A 17,770-nucleotide genomic window follows, 5' to 3' on the forward strand; every position below is an offset into this window, starting at 1 on the left:
TTTGAAAACAAAATAAACTTTAAAAAGCCAGGTCTGGTAGTGCAGGCCTGTAGTCCTATTTGGGAGGCAAGAGACCAAAATTTCAAGGTCATCCTGGGCAACGGATCTAGTTTAAAGCTAACCCAGGCCTTGACTCAAATTCTAGAGTAAAAAAGAGGATTGAGAGAGGCTTGGAGGTAGGCTCTAGGCTTAACTCCACTACCAAGTAAAGTCAGGATATGGTAAAGTATGTGCCCCACTCTCTTTGAACAAACACATTTAGAAGTGGATCTAACAGCAACCCCATGACCTTGAAGTAGACCTGAGCATGTGCAATGATCTCACCATAGTCGCAGGGGCTCCACTGACATGGGGATGCCCAGTGGCTGTGTGACAGTCATGGGTTCTACTGACTCCTGACCCCCACATCCCTAGATGAAGGAAGTGCTAACCCTTCAATCAGGGAGCATGAAAATAAAGATGCCAGTCTTCCCCCACATTCAAGCTCACAGTTCTGAGCTGTGGTCCCACTCACCCACCCACCCCCAGTGGGCTTGGTGCTGCAGGTTGAGAACTCCTCATGGTGGATAGACTCTTAAATCCCTTGACTAAGCTGCCCTTTTAGTGGTCCCTTGATGTTATAATGTAACAGTCAAAACTAGTCCCCCGAGCAGGACTCTCTTTCCCCTCTATTACCTAAGCCTCTATCCTTGTCTTCCCTCTTGCCCCTTCCTCCCTCTCCAAACCCCAGTGGCATAACATCTGATGGTGAGCTCATCCCATGGTCCCTCCCATGACACCAGAGATGGCCTTTCATCCTTCTCTCCTTGGGCTCTGACAGGTGAAGCAGCTGGTGCCCGTCCGGGATCAGTCCCTGCAGGAGGAGCTGGCTCGCCAACATGCTAATGAACGCCTGCGGCGCCAGTTTGCCGCCCAGGCCAATGCCATCGGGCCCTGGATCCAGAACAAGATGGAGGTTTGTGGCTTTATCTTAGAGGTGGAAACACTTAAAATGATAAGAAATTCTCCCCAGTGGTCTGATACCTGTCTGGCAGCTCTGCCTATGTCTGTCAGTCCTAGTGCCCACAGCACAGAGCAGGCTAGCCGTCCTCAGGACATGTCTCTTCCCTTCAAGAATGTCAACAGGACTCTTTCTTTACTCCTGCTTTGGGTCATGGTCTCCCCCGCCCCATCATTCTCTAGACAGACGTGAGCTTAACCTTATTTCATCCTGTGATCTTGTCACTAATTTGTCTGGGATATCTAGCGGCTTGGGCTTCCTGATATGTAGTTATGGCCATTGGCCCAGAGCCAGAGGCCCATTCTGTCTGTCTTCATGTTCACTGGTGCCCCTGAGTCCCCACCCCCACCCCCACTGCTGTCTGCTGCTTGCCTCTCAGCTGCCTCTCTGGGAGATTGCCCCACTTGCTGTGTGCCCCCTCATATCCTGCTTACCCCTCCCCGCCCCCGCTTACCCCCTCCTCCCACGTACAGGAGATCGCTCGGAGCTCCATCCAGATCACAGGGGCCCTGGAGGACCAGATGAACCAGCTGAAGCAGTACGAGCACAACATCATCAACTACAAGAACAACATCGACAAGCTGGAGGGCGACCACCAGCTCATTCAGGAAGCCCTAGTCTTCGACAACAAGCACACGAACTACACCATGGAGGTATGGAGGGCGCACAGGCAGGCTTGACTCGCTTCGACACCTCCTCAGGTTTCCTTACACACACCTCCCTCTCTGTTTCTGGTAAATTCTGTAGGTGTGGATGCAGGAGGCAGTTAAGTCTTTCTGTTTACTGTGTGTGGAAAAGCACTGTGAACAATAGTTAACAAGCACCAAACAATAGTTAATTGGAAAAGTTATTGTTATTGTCACAGTGAAGTCATTAGGAACTTAAGTTGCCCTCATTTCTTCCCATTGTTTTTTTGGCTAGGGTTGTAGTTGTTGTTGTTGTTATTGTTGTTGCTATGATGGCCTCATATACCCCAGACTCTCCTGGATCTGACCTCATAACTATGAATGACCTGATCCTTCTTCTTCCACCTCCTAAGTATTTGGTAACAGTCATGTACTACCACGCCCATTCTTTATTAGTTATTTTAAAAATTAGTCAAGAAGTCCCCACTTCTCTGGTTCAGTCTGATCTCCCTGGGAGCCTTTGGGTATAACTCAATGCTTGCCCATCCAGCTAGTTAGTAAGTGTGAAGATGTCTTTGTGACAAATAGAGCACATATTGGATATTTAATCTACAAAGTATGGGCCAGAAATGTAGTTTAGGTGTAGATTTTTTTTTTTTTTTTTTGCCTAGCATGTACAAGGCCCTAGGTTTAACCCCTAGTTCCAAGTATATGTAACATAAATAAAATATATGAACTAATTTGCAGAGTGCCACTTTGTAGATTGTCCTTTGTAGAACTCTGGTCTCACTCCTCAATATTTCCCACACTACAGAATCTTGCAAAAGTTGAAACAGTGAAAAAAAAATTAAGCACAGGAAAGTCAAGTTGTTGAGATGGTTCAGTGGGTAAAAACACTTGCTGTGAAGCCTGACAATCTGAGTTGAGTCCTAGGAACCTATGTAAAGGAGAGAACCGACTCCAAACTTTTTCTGCTATCTCTGCACACACATTAGTAATGATTGATGATGATGATGACAAACAGAATAAGTATAGCAAACCCGTACCAAGCCCTGCTTATTTCTTCATTTGAGTCCCCCTCCTATTGTGACAAGGATGCACTAAAACTTGACCTATCTGATTGCTGGTTCTTCTCCTTGGTAGCATATCCGTGTTGGATGGGAGTTGCTGCTGACAACTATCGCCAGAACCATCAATGAGGTGGAGACCCAGATCCTGACAAGAGATGCCAAGGGCATCACCCAGGAACAGATGAATGAGTTCAGAGCCTCCTTCAACCACTTCGACAGGGTACTGCTCTCTCTCTAGTTATATCTGGAAAAACATGAGTACTGTCACTCAGAGTCCTTTAAGTCACGTGTATTCCAGGCTGGCTTTGAGGTCTCTGTGTAATTGAGGGTGACCTTGAACTCCTGGTCCTCCTGCCCCCACTTCCAAGTGCTGGGATGATGGCAGGTGCTTGGCCACTTTAAGTCTTGCTGCTCCAAAAAGTTAACAAAGAAACTGGTTGAATGATACCAAGGGAAGTAGCTATCAAACAAGCATTGGTAAGTCCCCATGTCACCATCAAGTGACCTTACATCAAGGCTTTTGCTTTGTTTCCTGGGGTTGGGGATTTAGGCTAGCAAAGCACAAGGCCCTGGGTTAGGTCCTCGGCTTAGGAGAAAGGGGAAAAAAAAAGAAAAAAAAGAAAAGACAAATCTACAAAAAGAAACAAATGCACAAAAACAATGTAACTTGCTTTGTTTCCTGTAGATCCTTTAACTAGGACTCTGTAGTTAATATCAAAGCTTGGCAGTCTTTAGTGAAAGCTCTGCTTGGGCTGCAGAGCTGGCTTGGTGGTAAAGAGGGCTAGCTGTTCTTGCAGACGTGGGCTCATTTCCTAACACCCACTCAGGCTCACAACCACCATAACTCAGGCTTCTGACCTTCCAGGGCCCCGTGTATACATGTGATACACACATGTCCACTCAGGCATACAAGACATAAACATTAAGTAAATAAATAAACCTAAACTATTTTTAAATGTAGAAAAGGTTTATTTACATTAAGCACTGGAAACAAAGTTTTCCTGGGGTCTGTTGAGGTGAGATCAGATGTTTGGATTACTTCGTGTTCTCACGAGACAAGACAGCGAGATGGGGCTGGGTGTGGTGTCGAATGCCTTTAGTCTTGGCACGCAGGGAGCAGAAACAGGAAGATCTCTGTGAGTTTGAGGCCAGCCAGGTCTACATTAGCAAGTTCAGGCAGGAAGGTACATAGTGAAAAACCCTCTTAAGAAATAATAAAAGAAAAGAAAAAGAGACAAAGCAGTCAGTTAGGATGATGGCAGGATCATGGATGGTGTGGATGGAGAGACCCCTCTAATGGACATCTGGGTGGGTGAATATCGTAGAGCACAGGTATGGCCAGAGCTGTGCTTCTGAGAAACTCATTAAGATGCCAGATGGGGATGGAGGTGGGGGCATTGGAGCGAAGAGAGTGAGCAGAAGCCAGATGTAGCTCCTGGGGAAAGGAAGGAAGGGGGTTAAGAAGGAACTTTGGGTTCAGGGACAGGAGTGAAAGACCAAGGGCTTCGTGAGAGGGAGAGTGATGAGCAACACAGTTATTTCAGACTCTAAGGGCAAGAGAGGAGGAGTGCTCATGCACCATTGCAGGAAAGTCAGTCCTCCTGCCTGGGCAGCGGGAGGCCAGCTTAGTGAAAGCAGGCAGTCTGCACATAACAGTCTTCTCCAGCAAGCGGCCATCTGAGAGAAAGAGAGAGGACCTACAGGGTTATTACTCTAAAGCAGCTGCAAGAACGAGAGCAGGGCACCAAGGGAAGTGGACAGGGGAGCCATAAGGCAGAACACAGGGCTGCAGAGTAGCTGACACTGGGGAGGGCCAGGCCCTCAGGCCTGAGAGCCAAAACACTGGTTCCATACACAGAAGTCAGAACTTCTACCATTACCTTTCTAAACTGGCCATTTCCAGAGTTTACAAAATCAACTGAATTGCCAGTACAGACATATTGGTGTTAAAATGTTAGCTGTCCCTCTTACAACGCTGAGACATACACATGGGAACACTTTCCATCCCAACCAGGATTTTGCATCAGATATCCTGCTTTTACAGAGCTGAGACTACTACCCCATTGGGTTTGGGGGAGAGGATGGGCTTGTCATACACTACATCTGGCCCCGGGTTCCATTCCCAGCACTTCATCTGGGCAGTAGTAGATTCCAAGACTGCTTGAGCTATTAATTTCTCTGTTCAGCTCTAGAAATGTTTGCAATACGTGCCATTACCAATGGGTGGCAGTAGTAAGCTCCCAACTGGCTCCCTTTGCTGCCTTTAATGTGGGTTCTCTTTCTATTATTAATTAGTCTTTATAGCACCTGCCTCCTTTCCCTTTCCTTCCTTTTATTTTATTTTGCAGTGCTGAGGACCAAGCCCGGGACCGCTTGTGTGTTAGCCAAATGCTGTCCCACTGAGTTACAGCCCAGTCTCCTCTGTTAAAGAGACTATGTTATAATAGTCTTGTACTGGTAGCTTTGTCCTCCTGTAAGTCAGGGGTGACCTCTGACCCTGGCTGGTCACCCTTTCTCTACCACCTCGCTCACTGGACACTGGGTCAGGCACAGCTGTTCACCTCATCCCTAACTGCCCTCTCTCTGTTCTTTTTGTTTGCACAGAGGAAGAACGGCCTAATGGATCATGAGGATTTCAGAGCCTGCCTCATTTCCATGGGCTATGACTTGGTAAGACACAAGCTGAAATTCTACAAAGGTCTGGTACCATACCCACCCTCGATTGTGGAGAATCTAGATTTGATACTTTTCTAATTGGTTCATTTTCCTATCACAGGGCAATGCTTTTTGAAAATCTGCTTATCACTATATAAAAATAATGCTATAGAGTTAAAAATGTTTTTATTCTGTACCTGGCAAGGTTTCCTTGTGGTGAAAACATTAAGGACGTGGGATTTCCTGGTGATTCTTAGAAGCTTCATTGATATAACTCACGTACTTCGGTGAAACCAACTTAAAACGTTCTCGTCGATGGCATTTAGTTTCCTGAGTTTTAAAGTGTGCTTTCCCTTAATATTTTAGAAAATAGAAGAGAGGTTTTAGCGGCTGGGGATGATAGTGCAAGATTTTAATCCCACCTCTTGGCAGGTAAATTTTATGAGTTCCAGGCCTGCCAGAGCTATATAGGGAAGTCTCTGTTTCAATATATATATATTGAATATATATATATGACAGATTATAGAAATGTGCTGCATTACCCTTTGATGAGTTACATATTTATCTATTTTTGAAACAGTATCTTGTTAGATAGCCCAGGGTGGCCTTGAACTTACTGAGATCCTCCTTCCTCTGCCTCTAACCTGGGGCTTAGAGTGCTAGCAGTCTAAGAATAAATTAAATATATAAATTCTTAGAACAAGCTAGAATACCAAATGACATATGCTTGTAGTCCCAGCACTCAGGGTGTCTTGTGTAGCCCAGGTGAGGCTAGCTGGGGAGTCACTGTGTACTCCAGGCTAGCCTCAAACTTGCTATCCTTTCTGCTCAACTTCCTAAATACCAGAACTACAGGTATGCACCTTGCTTATATATAAAGCACTGGGGTGGTTTTTTGTTTTTTGTTTTTTTTAGTACTGGTGACATACTAGTCAATTGCTCTAATACTGAGCTGTACCCCCAGTCTTTAATGAGCATTTAAAAACACGACCTGCTTTGATTCCTCTGGTAATAAACTAGAGAATGAGCACCATTGTACATAGTAATTCCACTTTCTCACTCTGGCTGAGTTACTCTTCCTAATTATGTAATTAGGAAGGGCAACACGGGCTACACAAAGAACACACTTCTGATAGGCGGGGGCCTCTGGCTTGATGCTACAACATTTAAAACTGATGGAGATGGACCTGAGCCACCCACAAGAGGAAACTTTTTCAGAGAGTGAAGAGAACCATGTGTAGGATCCATGACGATTTCAAACCCTGAAGCCTTTACTGTCTCTGTACCTCCGCACCTTAGGGTGAAGCTGAATTTGCCCGAATTATGACTCTGGTTGACCCCAATGGACAAGGCACGGTCACCTTCCAGTCCTTCATTGACTTCATGACTCGAGAGACCGCTGACACTGACACGGCAGAGCAGGTCATCGCCTCCTTCCGGATTCTGGCTTCTGATAAGGTCTGCTGGGACAGGTTTTCTTTTGTTTTAAAACTTTTTAAATGATCTTTGACTATCTGGGGGCAGCTAGTACACTTGCACAAGGGCCTTTGTGTGTGTGGTGGTAGGAAGACAGCCTCAGACATAAGTCTTGCCCTCACCTTGTTTGAGACGTGGACCCTTGTTCCCTGCTGTATATGCAAGGCTTGCTTTTCTGCAAGCTTTCAGGGATTCTCTGGTCTCTGCCTCCTATTTCCCCATAGGAGTGCTGGGATTATAGATGCATACTGTTATCTCTGGGCTTCTTAAAAATGATTTATCTGTGCGTGTGTGTGTGGATGGGTGGTCCGTTCTCTCCTTCTCCTTTATAAGAGTTCCAGGGACAAGCAGCGTTCTTCAGACTCATGTAGCCCTTACCTGCAGAGCCAGTTCACCAACTGGATACTTTTAATACAAATTAAGCAGGGGTTTATAGAGAGATAGAGGCTTGGGAAAGAGTAAAGCTTATTCCAGAACATGGGTGAAGGTTTCTTGAAGGACAGCTCCCATATGTGTGTGTGTGTGTGTGTGTGTGTGTATCTATGTATGTATGTATGTATGTATATATGTATATATGTGTGTGTGTGTTTAAAATTTCTGTCCTTCAATGCCAATCCTACTCTTCCTTTAAGAGAAGAGTTTTTTTTTCTCCTTGCAGTGACATATTTTCATATTTTAAAAACTGGAGCATGAAAGGGTCTCCATTTTCTTATATTTTTTGGTTGTGAGCCTAACCTTTAATGGCTAAGCCATCTCTCCAGCCAAGGGTCTCCATTTCTTAAAAACATCAGTTATGTGAAATCAAATGATTCACTCCTATGTTCTCCTTAGTTTATGATGTGAACCAACCTGACCCATGAGGTGGGGAATTAAAATTGGAATGTTTATTACTTACTTTTGGCCCAGTATGAGAAATATTGGTAATAATTCTGCATGTGCTTTTATGAAGCATCCTGGATTTCCTGCTGGCCACCTTGCAGACTCACTCTCTGTGAACCCAGCTTTTGGGCATTACCTGGTAAAATGGGCAGAGTAGACTCCTTACCTATAATCCTTGCCACTGTAAGAAATGTGCAAATATTAAGACGGCTTAGTCTAGCTACTCTGCATTAAATTTGCACTCTTTGTGTGTTTTTCTCCTAGCCTTACATCTTGGCAGAGGAGCTTCGTCGAGAGCTGCCTCCGGATCAGGCCCAGTACTGCATCAAGAGGATGCCCCCATACTCAGGCCCAGGCAGTGTTCCTGGGGCCCTGGATTACACTGCCTTCTCCTCTGCCCTCTATGGGGAAAGCGACCTCTGATGCTCTTTCTGTAATCCCTGACTCAATGAGAATGCAATAAAGGCTGAAGTATAGGTTGTTACCTGGAAACTTTGACAAACTTTATTAAGAGGTGTGATGAGCTGGATATGTGGCATATGCCTTTACTCCCCGCACTTGGGCGGCAGAGGCAGGTAGATCTCTGTGAGTTCAAGGACAGACCTGGTCTACCTATCTAGTTCCAGGGTACCCAGGGATACATAGCGAGACCCTGTCTCAAAAACAAATAAACAACAACAAGATAAGAGAGACTGCAGTGAGGGAGGGGCTAAGAAGAAAGGTCAGTCTATAAAGTGCTTGCTCTGTAAAGATGGCTCAGCAGGTAAGGGCACTTGCCAAAATGTCTGACAACCTGAGTTTGATCCCTGGATCCCAGGTGGCAGAAGGAGAGAATGGCAAGTTTTCCTCTAGCTCCTGCATGCACACATGCACCTGCACATACATGATCATGCACCTGCACATACATGATCATGCACACGCTCAGAGGGTTTTCCTTGCAGCTCATTCTGTCCCAGCCTAGGTCAGGCAGGCAGAAGCAGTTTCAATGCGTGTGATGTAGTGGTCTTTGACCATGGGTTTCTTTCTGAGTTTTTAGATAGGTGAAACGAAAGGGTGGGTTGGTTTGTTTCTGTGACTAAGTGAACCAGATCGCTTATGTACTGTGAAAATGGGGCCGTCTAGGGCAGAAGTGAATGCAAGCGTGGAAATCAAAACATTCAGGATTCATGACTGGGGAAGCAATCACTCGTTGGTACTCTGAAGGTCTGGTAAAGGCTTGATGTTTAAAATACATCTCCATGCCTTTTATGTTTATGTGGTTATCCTTGAGGGAGCAAGTTTGGGGAGGACGTGATCGGGATTCTAGCATATTTTTTTTCTTGCTTATCCAAAGATCACCTGGACTAACCTATAGATCACTAGTGGAATTAAGCATAACGAGATGGGCTTGCCAGTGGGGAAAAACAGAGCTCTCAAAAGATGTTTAACATTTAAAACATTTTTTTCATAAGACAGGGTTTCTCTGTGTAGTCCAGGCTGGCTTCAAACTGACAGTCTTCTGCCTCAGATTCTTAATTACAGGGAGATTATGGGTATATGTCAGTATGGCCCCCTTTTAATAATCAAAACAAAATTTTTTTGTTTTGTTTTTGTGAGAGTCTAAGATAGCCCAAGTTGCCCTTGAACTCGATATATTGCTATGAATGACCTTGAACTTCTGATCCCCCTGCCTCTGCCTCCGCCTCCACAGTGTTGGGATTACAGTGTGTCCCCCAGTCAGGCTCATTAAAGTCTAAAAATTATTTTATTTATTCTATTGTTACATTTTAACTTATTGTGTATGTGTGTGGCCATGCGATGACATGTGTGTGGAGGTCAGAGGACAACTTCTGGGAGCTGGTTCTGTCCCTCTACCATGTGAGTCCCAGGGATCCAACTCTGGTTGTCAGGCTGGGTGGCGGGCACCTTTACTTCCTGAGCCTTCTGGGTGGCCTTCCTTAACATTTTTGGATAATTAATTTTTATTATTTTTAATTATGTAAGTGTGTGTGTGCTTTTATATGGGTATGTGTACCCACATGAGAGTAGGCACATAAAAAGATCAGAGATGTTGGATCTTCTGGAAGTAGAGTCACAGGCAGTTTGGGGCCACCAGACACAGATGCTGGGAACCAAACTCTGGTCTTCTGAATGAGCAGTTAGTCTCCTTAACTTCTGAGCCACCTCTTTAGCCTTCATTAGTGTTTTTGGAGTGGAGTTTTCAGTCATCTCTTCACTGTGTAGGATTGGACCTGATTTGGTGTGTGTAAGGGGTGATCTTTGCTGGGACTTGAAGTAACAGGGAAGTAAGTTCAGTTGCCAGAGATGAAGGTGGAGTCCAAGAAGCAAAATGAGGTTTCTGTTGCTGTCTCTTGATTCAAATGCCCATGTTTCCCCCCTAGAGCTTTCTGTAGGAGTTTCAGAGAGACAGCTCTAAGTGTTTTGTACTTTAATAAGAAGCTGAGAGTAGCTGCTCCCAATGAGACAAGAAGGCTGTAGCCTCTGGCACTAGGTGGAGCTCTCCCATGCCTTAGCGTGGACTAGTTGCACTCCTTTGTTGCATTCCTCCTGGAAGTCAATATTACTAGAGGTCAGAATATCACCTCTTGGATAGGGCAGTGATTCACAGTATGGCTCTGTCTGGATCAAGCCCCCGCTCTCCTTAAAGACACAGGATATCACCTGTGCTCCCACTTGGTGTGTTGGTCTGGTGTGTTAATTTTCCACTCCTGTTGTGCAAACCTATATTAACCTCCACACACTTCATCTCACCCCCAAACCCCCACCCCCACCCCCACCCTCACCTCTGTCACCAGAGTTTCCATCTTGCAGACAGCTTGCAGTAAACAAAGTAGAAACGCCTGCTAAATGTTGGTCCTTAACAATTAGAAAATAAGCTATAAACAAACAAAAATAATTGCTAATGGCAATTAAAGTGTGACTAGAGAGGGAACAATGTGTCTACTAACTTCGTCTGTTTCCTTGGGTTTGATAAATTCTTGCAGCCAGCTGGGAATTTGTTCTTTTTCATTTACCAGTGTTTGCTGATAACCTTACTGACATTTCACCTTGGCCCACTTTCTTAATTTGCTTCATAATTATTAAGTAGTTGACAGTTTGAAAAGTCTCTGAAATACTTGGGTCTTTGAGTTTAATATCGGGTGCTTTGGGGTGAGGTGGAGGTGATCTTTTGACTAATGTATTTGAAGCAGGTGCTGGGGTCCAACTGGAATTGTGAAGGAGAATCCAGGACGTCATTCCTCTTAACTAGGAACTTGTGTCTTAGGGCGGCCATGGGCAACTCATCCCTCTAAAAATTTTTAACCTCTCTATAATATTCAGCAAGAGATTGGATTGTTACTATCTAATGGTACGGGAGATAGGGAAATAAGCCATAAGAAACAATAAAATATTTATATCCTACAAGTTGTTTTTATTTCTGATCATGAGTTATCAAAGTTGCCAAAAAAAGTCCCCCCCCCATCATTGCCTGTGTATCATAAAGGATACACAGGCAATTTGCTGTAAGCAAACATCTCATACTTGAAAACCTTCAGTTGGTGTTGCATTTGCCTCCCTTGAAGAGTCAGAGACAGGTTGGTGATGTAGCTCAGTTAGTAGAGTGCTTGCCTAGGGTCTTAGTCAGGGTTTCTATCCCTGCACAAACATCATGACCAAGAAGCAAGTTGGGGAGGAAAGTATTTATTCAGCTTACACTTCCACATTGTTGTTTATCACCAAAGGAAGTCAGGACTGGAACTCAAGCAGGTCAGGAAGCAGGAGCTGATGCAGAGGCCACGGAGGGATATTACTTACTGAATTGGCTTGCTCAGTTTGCTTTCTTATAGAACCCAAGACTACCAGCTTAGGAAGGGCACCACCCACAATGGGCCTTACCCCCTTGATGACTAATTGAAAATAATACCTTACAGCTGGATCTCATGGAGGTGTTTTCTCAACTGAAGCTCCTTTCTCTGTGATTAACTCCAGCTTGTATCAAGTTGACACACAAAACCAGTTAGTACACATAACATACACAAAGCCCTGTGTTCCCAGCTGCAGCAAGGTGTAAACCAAGTCTGGTGGCAGATACCTATAATCCTAGTATTGAGTAGGTAAAAGCAGCTGGATCCGAAGTTCAAGGTCATTTTTATCTACATAAGGAGTTCCAGGGTGGCTTGGGTTACATGAATGAGACTCTACCTTAAAAAGAGAGAGAGAGAGAGAGAGAGAGAGAGAGAGAGAGAGAGAGAGGATGGGGGAACTTGCATATAGTGATATAGTGTGTGGTACATGGGTGATGAGGAATTGGAACTGACCCACTTCAGGTTGAGTGGTACATGATGTAAGAGGAATGTTTAAACAGCAGTTCAGCTCGGTATTCTCAGGAGATACATATTTGTTAATTGTGTATATATCCACTTCTTACTTCCAGGTTCCACAGTGTGATGGTCTGGGCTATGACTTGGACTCCTGTGTTTTTACAAACTCCACAGGCATGGGACTTAACCCTCAAGTGAGGGCCTGTGGCTTAGAGGAAAGCTCATTTGATAATCGACACTCATAGAAATTCAAAAAGCTCTCGCTGGGGAGGTTACTAGGAGGTTGGACAAGAGTGGCCAGGCCAGGCCTTTGTGTAATCTCTTTGCCATTATAAAAATGCCTGGCCATAGCCAGGCATAATGGCTCATACCTGTAAGGCCAGCACTTGGGTGGTAGAGAGTCAGGAGGATTAGAAGTCCAAAGTCATCCTTAGGGAGTGTCTTAGGGTTTTACAGCAATGAACAGACACCACAACCAAGGCAAGTCTTTATAAGAACAACATTTAATTGGGGCTGGCTTACAGGTTCAGAGGCTTATTTGTCCAGTATCATCAGTGTGGGAGCAGGGCAGCATCCAGACAGGCACGGTACAGGAGGAGCTGAGAGTTCTACATCTTCATCTGAAGGGTGCTAGTGGAAGACTGACTTCCAGGCAGTTAGGGTGAGGGTTTTAAAGCCAGTGACACATCTACTCCAACAAGGCCACCTCCTAACAGTGCCACTCCCTAGGCCAAGCATATATAAACCATCGCAGGGAGTCAGGCTGTCTGGGTCTGTGTAAATCTCTGTTTCAAAACAAGTTCCCACTATAGCAGTTTAGGCTTCTCCACTGAGAAAACAAAAGTGAAGAAGAAATGCTTGGGGGCGGGGGTTATCAAGGCACATGAGTAATTCCTTTTGTATGGCTAAGAACTTCCTGGAAGGGAAGCCATGGAGGCAAATGGATAGGACGTGGGTTGTTATGGGCCTTTGCAAGACAAGACCGGAGAAAGAAGAAGGTTCACAGTGCTTACACAGGAGGCAGAAAGTCCCTATGAATACTCAGCATGAGCCATGAAATGGTACTATGGTCAGAACCTAATTAGAAAAAATTGAAATGAGGATAGAGAAGATGAAGAATGAAGTTCAGAGGCTAAGAGAACAAAGCATTGGCCCAGCAGCATTCGTCATGGGCTCTGCTGGTTATGCCAACTTGACAAACTAGACTTACCTGAGATAACCTCAATAAAGAAAATCCCTCAATGAGATCCTGCTATAAGGCATTTTCTTCACTAGTGATTGATGGAAGATGGCCCCGCCCATTGTGGGAGGTGCTGCTCATCCAGGGTTCTGTAAGAAAGCAGGCTGAGCAGACTATGGGGAGCAAGCTAGCAAGCAACATCCTTCCATGGCCTTTGCATCAGCTTCTACCCCCAGGTTCCAGCCCTGTTTGAGTTCCTGTCTTGACTTCCTTCAATGATAAACTGTGCTGTGGAAGTAAATGCCAAATAAACCCTTTCCTCCCCAACTTGTTTTTTGGTCATGGTGTTTCACCATGGCAATAGAAAGACTAAGACAGGCACCACTGAGGAAAGAAATAAGGACAGATCAAACAGGATGAAGGCGAACTAAAGTTGCAAAAGCAGAACTAAAATCTGTACCAGAAATGACTTTTTAGTTGTTTATCTTGACAAGGGGTCTCACTGTAATATAAGACAGCATCCAGTTCAGGGTGCTGTCCCTTTCCCTCCTTGTATCTCACTGTTAACGGTGAGAGGAATGAGTAGCTATCAAGTTCTAATCTTAATTTAAGCTGATTAAGTTTCGTGAACAACAGTTCCCAGAAGCTGCACCTCTAAACCAAGCTGATTAACTCCTTAGGACTTGAGTGGAAGTGGAGCGTGTGGAATGTTGCAGGTCCACCACCTACTTAAATTTAGCTTGGACTATTTTAGTCTTCTAAACAGCCATACATAGCCAGCTTCTGTGTCAGACCTAAAACCCCAGGATTAGGAGGTAAAAAACCTTTTGGGCTGTATTAAATTAACAAAACACACGCTTCCATCAAACAAAGTCTAACACCATCTGATAGCCTCTGAGGCAGATAGCAGAGGTTTCCCCACATTGCTGTAATCTTCTTTTCCGATGTTTCTAAACAATGTATTTGTAACACGTCAGATTTCAAAGAAACCCAGAACAAGGCTCCCTTGATACCTGTGGCTCCTCCCAGCACTTCTCCCCACGCCCCCACCTAACCTCTTCAGCCCAAGGGCTTCCCTTCTCTTCCCCAGCTTCTCAGTCCTTGTTTTATGTATGCAAATACACCTTCATTCTTTTCAGACACACCAGAAGAGGGCATCAGATCCCATTACAGATGATTATGAGCCACCACGTGCTTGCTGGGAATTGAACTCAGGACCTCTGGAAGAGCAGTCAGTGCTCTTAACTGCTGAGTCATCTTTCCAGCTCCCTTCTCATTCCTACAAAACTGCCATGTCAGCCATGTCTTCCCTTGCCCCCTCTCTACAGGTCCTCTCGTCCCCTGCCTGCTCTTTCCTCTCTTGACCCAGTCCAGACTCTTCCAGTCGTGTTCTCAATTTTTAACCCATAAAAATTCTTGACTTATGAATTTTTCTTTGTTTTATTAACTAACTATGAACTTATCAACAAACTTTGAATGATAGGTGATAATTGGAAAAGTAGTTTTTATACTCTTAGCAAAATCTTCTGTTATCTCAGGTTTTCTCTCCCTTTCCCTCCCCCTCTCTCTCCCTCTCTCCTATTCTTTCCTACCTACTCCATATCTTCCCTCCCACGTATAGCCATCTTTGTTAATGTGTATAGAACAGGCTTGGGTTCTCAAGAAAATTATCTCACAATCCAAGTATTCCAGCAAGGCAAAAACTTTATTTCTGTAGAGGTGTATGTAGCTGCGCTTGAGCAAGCAAGCACACCCAGTGAGTGGGTGTCTCACTGGGTTTGTATTCCTACCACAAGGTTGCTTTACATTCTTATGAGTCTGGTTAATTTAATGCTACTCAGTAAGAAGAATGCAATTTTGAGCACAAAGTGTAACTTTGAGCACTTGATTTGATTTCAAGACTCAGACCCTGGAAACATCTGATTTTTTTTTTCAAATAGCTTATGTGCAATTTTTTAAAAAAATAGAGTCAGTTTTAAAAATAGGGTGTGGTGGCACATGCTTTTGATTCTAGTGCTCAGGAGATAGAGGTGGGTGGATCTCTGTGGATTAGATGCCGGTCTGTATAGCAAGATCCATTCCAGGCAGGGTCATATAATGAGACGATCTCAAAAAACAAGCAAACAAACAAATTAATGGAGTTTGTCTTACTTAAACCCCTTTGATAGAAAAGATAGTACAGACTACAATGATGGCTCAGTGGTTAAGGACACTTGCTGATTTTGTTTGGTTCTACCACCCACTTCCGGCAGTTCATGACCACCTGTACCTCCAGTTCCAGCAGACCTAACTCCTTTCTTTGGCTTCCAGTGCAATAAATAAAAAGAGAAAAGACAGTATGTTTTGTTTACATCTCCTACACAAGGGTGCTACATATATTCTTATACATTTTTTTCTTTTTCTTTTCTTTTTTTTTTTTTTGGTTTTTTGAGACAGGGTTTCTCTGTATAGTCCTGGTTGTCCTGGAACTCACTCTGTAGACCAGGCTGGCCTCGAACTCAGAAATCCGCCTGCCTCTGTCTCCCAAGTGCTGGGATTAAAGGCCTGGGCCACCACCACCCGGCTCTTATACATTTTAAAGATTTATTTTTATTTTATGTGTATGAGTATGTGCCTAAATGCATGTGTGTACATCATGCAGGTGGCCACCAGATGGCACTGTATCCCTTGGAACCTGAATTACAGAAGTTTGTGAGCCATCCATCATGTGGGTAATGGGAACTGTATCTGGTCCTCTGCAAGAGCAGCAAGTGCTTTTATCGGATGAGCTACCTCTTCAACATATACTATAATTTTAAAGTTTACTAATTGAGTCAGGTGTAGGTGGCTTATACCTATAATGCCAACACTTAGAAGGCTGGGCAGGAGGATTGTCTGTTTGATGTTAACCTGGGCTACTAAGCAGTTCTAGAATAGTTACAATGTGAGACCTCCTCTTGAGAAACAAATGGAAAAAGCCAATCAAATAAATAAAAACTGTGGTGCAATTACATACAGTAACTTGGGAATGTTATGCTTTTTTTTTCCTCCCATGAACACAGTCTTGCTATGTAGCCCAGGCTAGGCTGGAACTCATAAGCCTACTGCCTCATTCTCTTAAATGCTGGAATTATGGGTCTGAACCACTACCCTTGTACCACCACTACTAGCTTTATGTATCTTTTTATTTTTCTAGACACATTTGTTTTTGATCTCTTTAACCATAACCGACCTTACTGAACTTTGTTTTTATTTATTTATTTTAAAAATAATTACCCTGACTGTTGATTGCTTTCAACTGTGACCAGGGTGCAGTGATCTATAGTTGACTGACTGTCTCTTTTTGTTTAAGAATTTATTTATTTCATATATGTGAATACACTGTCACTGTCTTCATTACACATCAGAAGAGGGCATCAGATCCCATTACAGATGGTTGTGAGCCACCATGTGGTTGCTGGGAATTGAACTCAGGACCTCTGGAAGAATAGTCAGTGCTCTTAACCACTGAGCCATCTCTCCAGCTTTATCCTTTGTTTTTAAAATCTGAAAAAAAAATGCTGTGTTTTGCAGGTCTTGGTGATACACAGGAGGCTAATTCAAAGCCAAACTGTACTATATTAAACAGTATTGTGTTTTATTTAAGTGTATTTTCTCTGACCAAAAAGAACATACTCTTCCTTTAAGACCCAGGTACTTTGTGTGTGTGTGTGTGTGTGTGTGTGTGTGTGTGTGTGTGTGGTGTATGCATGTTTATGTGCTAAGATGAATGAGCCCCTGGCTTGCAGAGCCCAAAGGAAAACATCTGGTATTCTTGTTTCTCACCATCCACCTTATTTCTTGAGCCAAGATTGTTTTCTGAATCTCTGGCTCACTGGTTTTTTTTATACAGGCTGGCAGCTAACAAAACCCCAAAATCTTTCTGTTTCTACCCCTCATAGAAAACACCCAGGTACGTATTTGATTTAGAATACCATAAACCCTTTGGGATATTTCCTATTTTCTTTTTTCACGTTTAATTATTTATGCAGAGTTCTTACTGGCCCACTTATGCTATCCAACTGTGGATCTCAACGTTTTATATATAGATACTCAATAAATGTTTACTATCAGTGTGGCCATTAGCATCTATCATACCTAGAATTTCTATAGTGCACTCACGGGTTATTTTAATCCCTATTTCAAGCCTATAATAGTCACTTTCATTCTAGTCTTTCTTTTCTGTGGATGAGGGAGACAAGACATTTAGTGTCCGCAAAACTAACTACAATTAATTTTCTGACCTCAGATTCCTGGTCCTTGATACTGCACCACTGGTGCGAACCAATACTATAGTATGGATTCTTCCGCTAGAACTTGGAGCAGAATGCCTTCTTTGGGAGGCATTTCCGGAACTCAGAGAAGAGACGCTCCGGTCTCCATAGGGACCCAGAACGCTGGACTACATTTCCCATAGGGCCAGGGAGCAAAGCCTGCGGCGATTGGTTGCGACCACAGCCTATACACAGCGGCGAGGAGCGGGTGAGGACCAATCACGGGCTGGAGAGGGGGCGGGCCCTCCTGCAGGAGGCTAGATTGAGCCGAGAGCTAACGGCGCTGTGGCG

At 44.1% G+C, this 17,770-nt stretch overlaps 1 protein-coding gene across 1 annotated transcript in view; it reads left to right on the forward strand.

The window, feature by feature from the left end:
* The window catches only part of Actn2 (actinin alpha 2), a 69,463-nt gene extending 61,273 nt beyond the window's left edge, over positions 1-8,190 (forward strand). Inside the window, exons 16-21 of the mRNA XM_028769847.1 lie at positions 821-955; positions 1,474-1,653; positions 2,770-2,916; positions 5,301-5,366; positions 6,651-6,809; positions 7,971-8,190. Coding sequence (XP_028625680.1) covers positions 821-955; positions 1,474-1,653; positions 2,770-2,916; positions 5,301-5,366; positions 6,651-6,809; positions 7,971-8,129 — 846 coding nt within the window. The 3' untranslated portion in view covers positions 8,130-8,190. The remainder of the gene's footprint in view (positions 1-820; positions 956-1,473; positions 1,654-2,769; positions 2,917-5,300; positions 5,367-6,650; positions 6,810-7,970) is intronic.
* Positions 8,191-17,770: the final 9,580 nt, after the last annotated feature.

This window comes from Grammomys surdaster, unplaced genomic scaffold, assembly GCF_004785775.1.
Source record: "Grammomys surdaster isolate TR1022 unplaced genomic scaffold, NIH_TR_1.0 194, whole genome shotgun sequence".
In the NCBI taxonomy this organism is placed as follows: Eukaryota; Metazoa; Chordata; class Mammalia; order Rodentia; family Muridae; genus Grammomys; species Grammomys surdaster.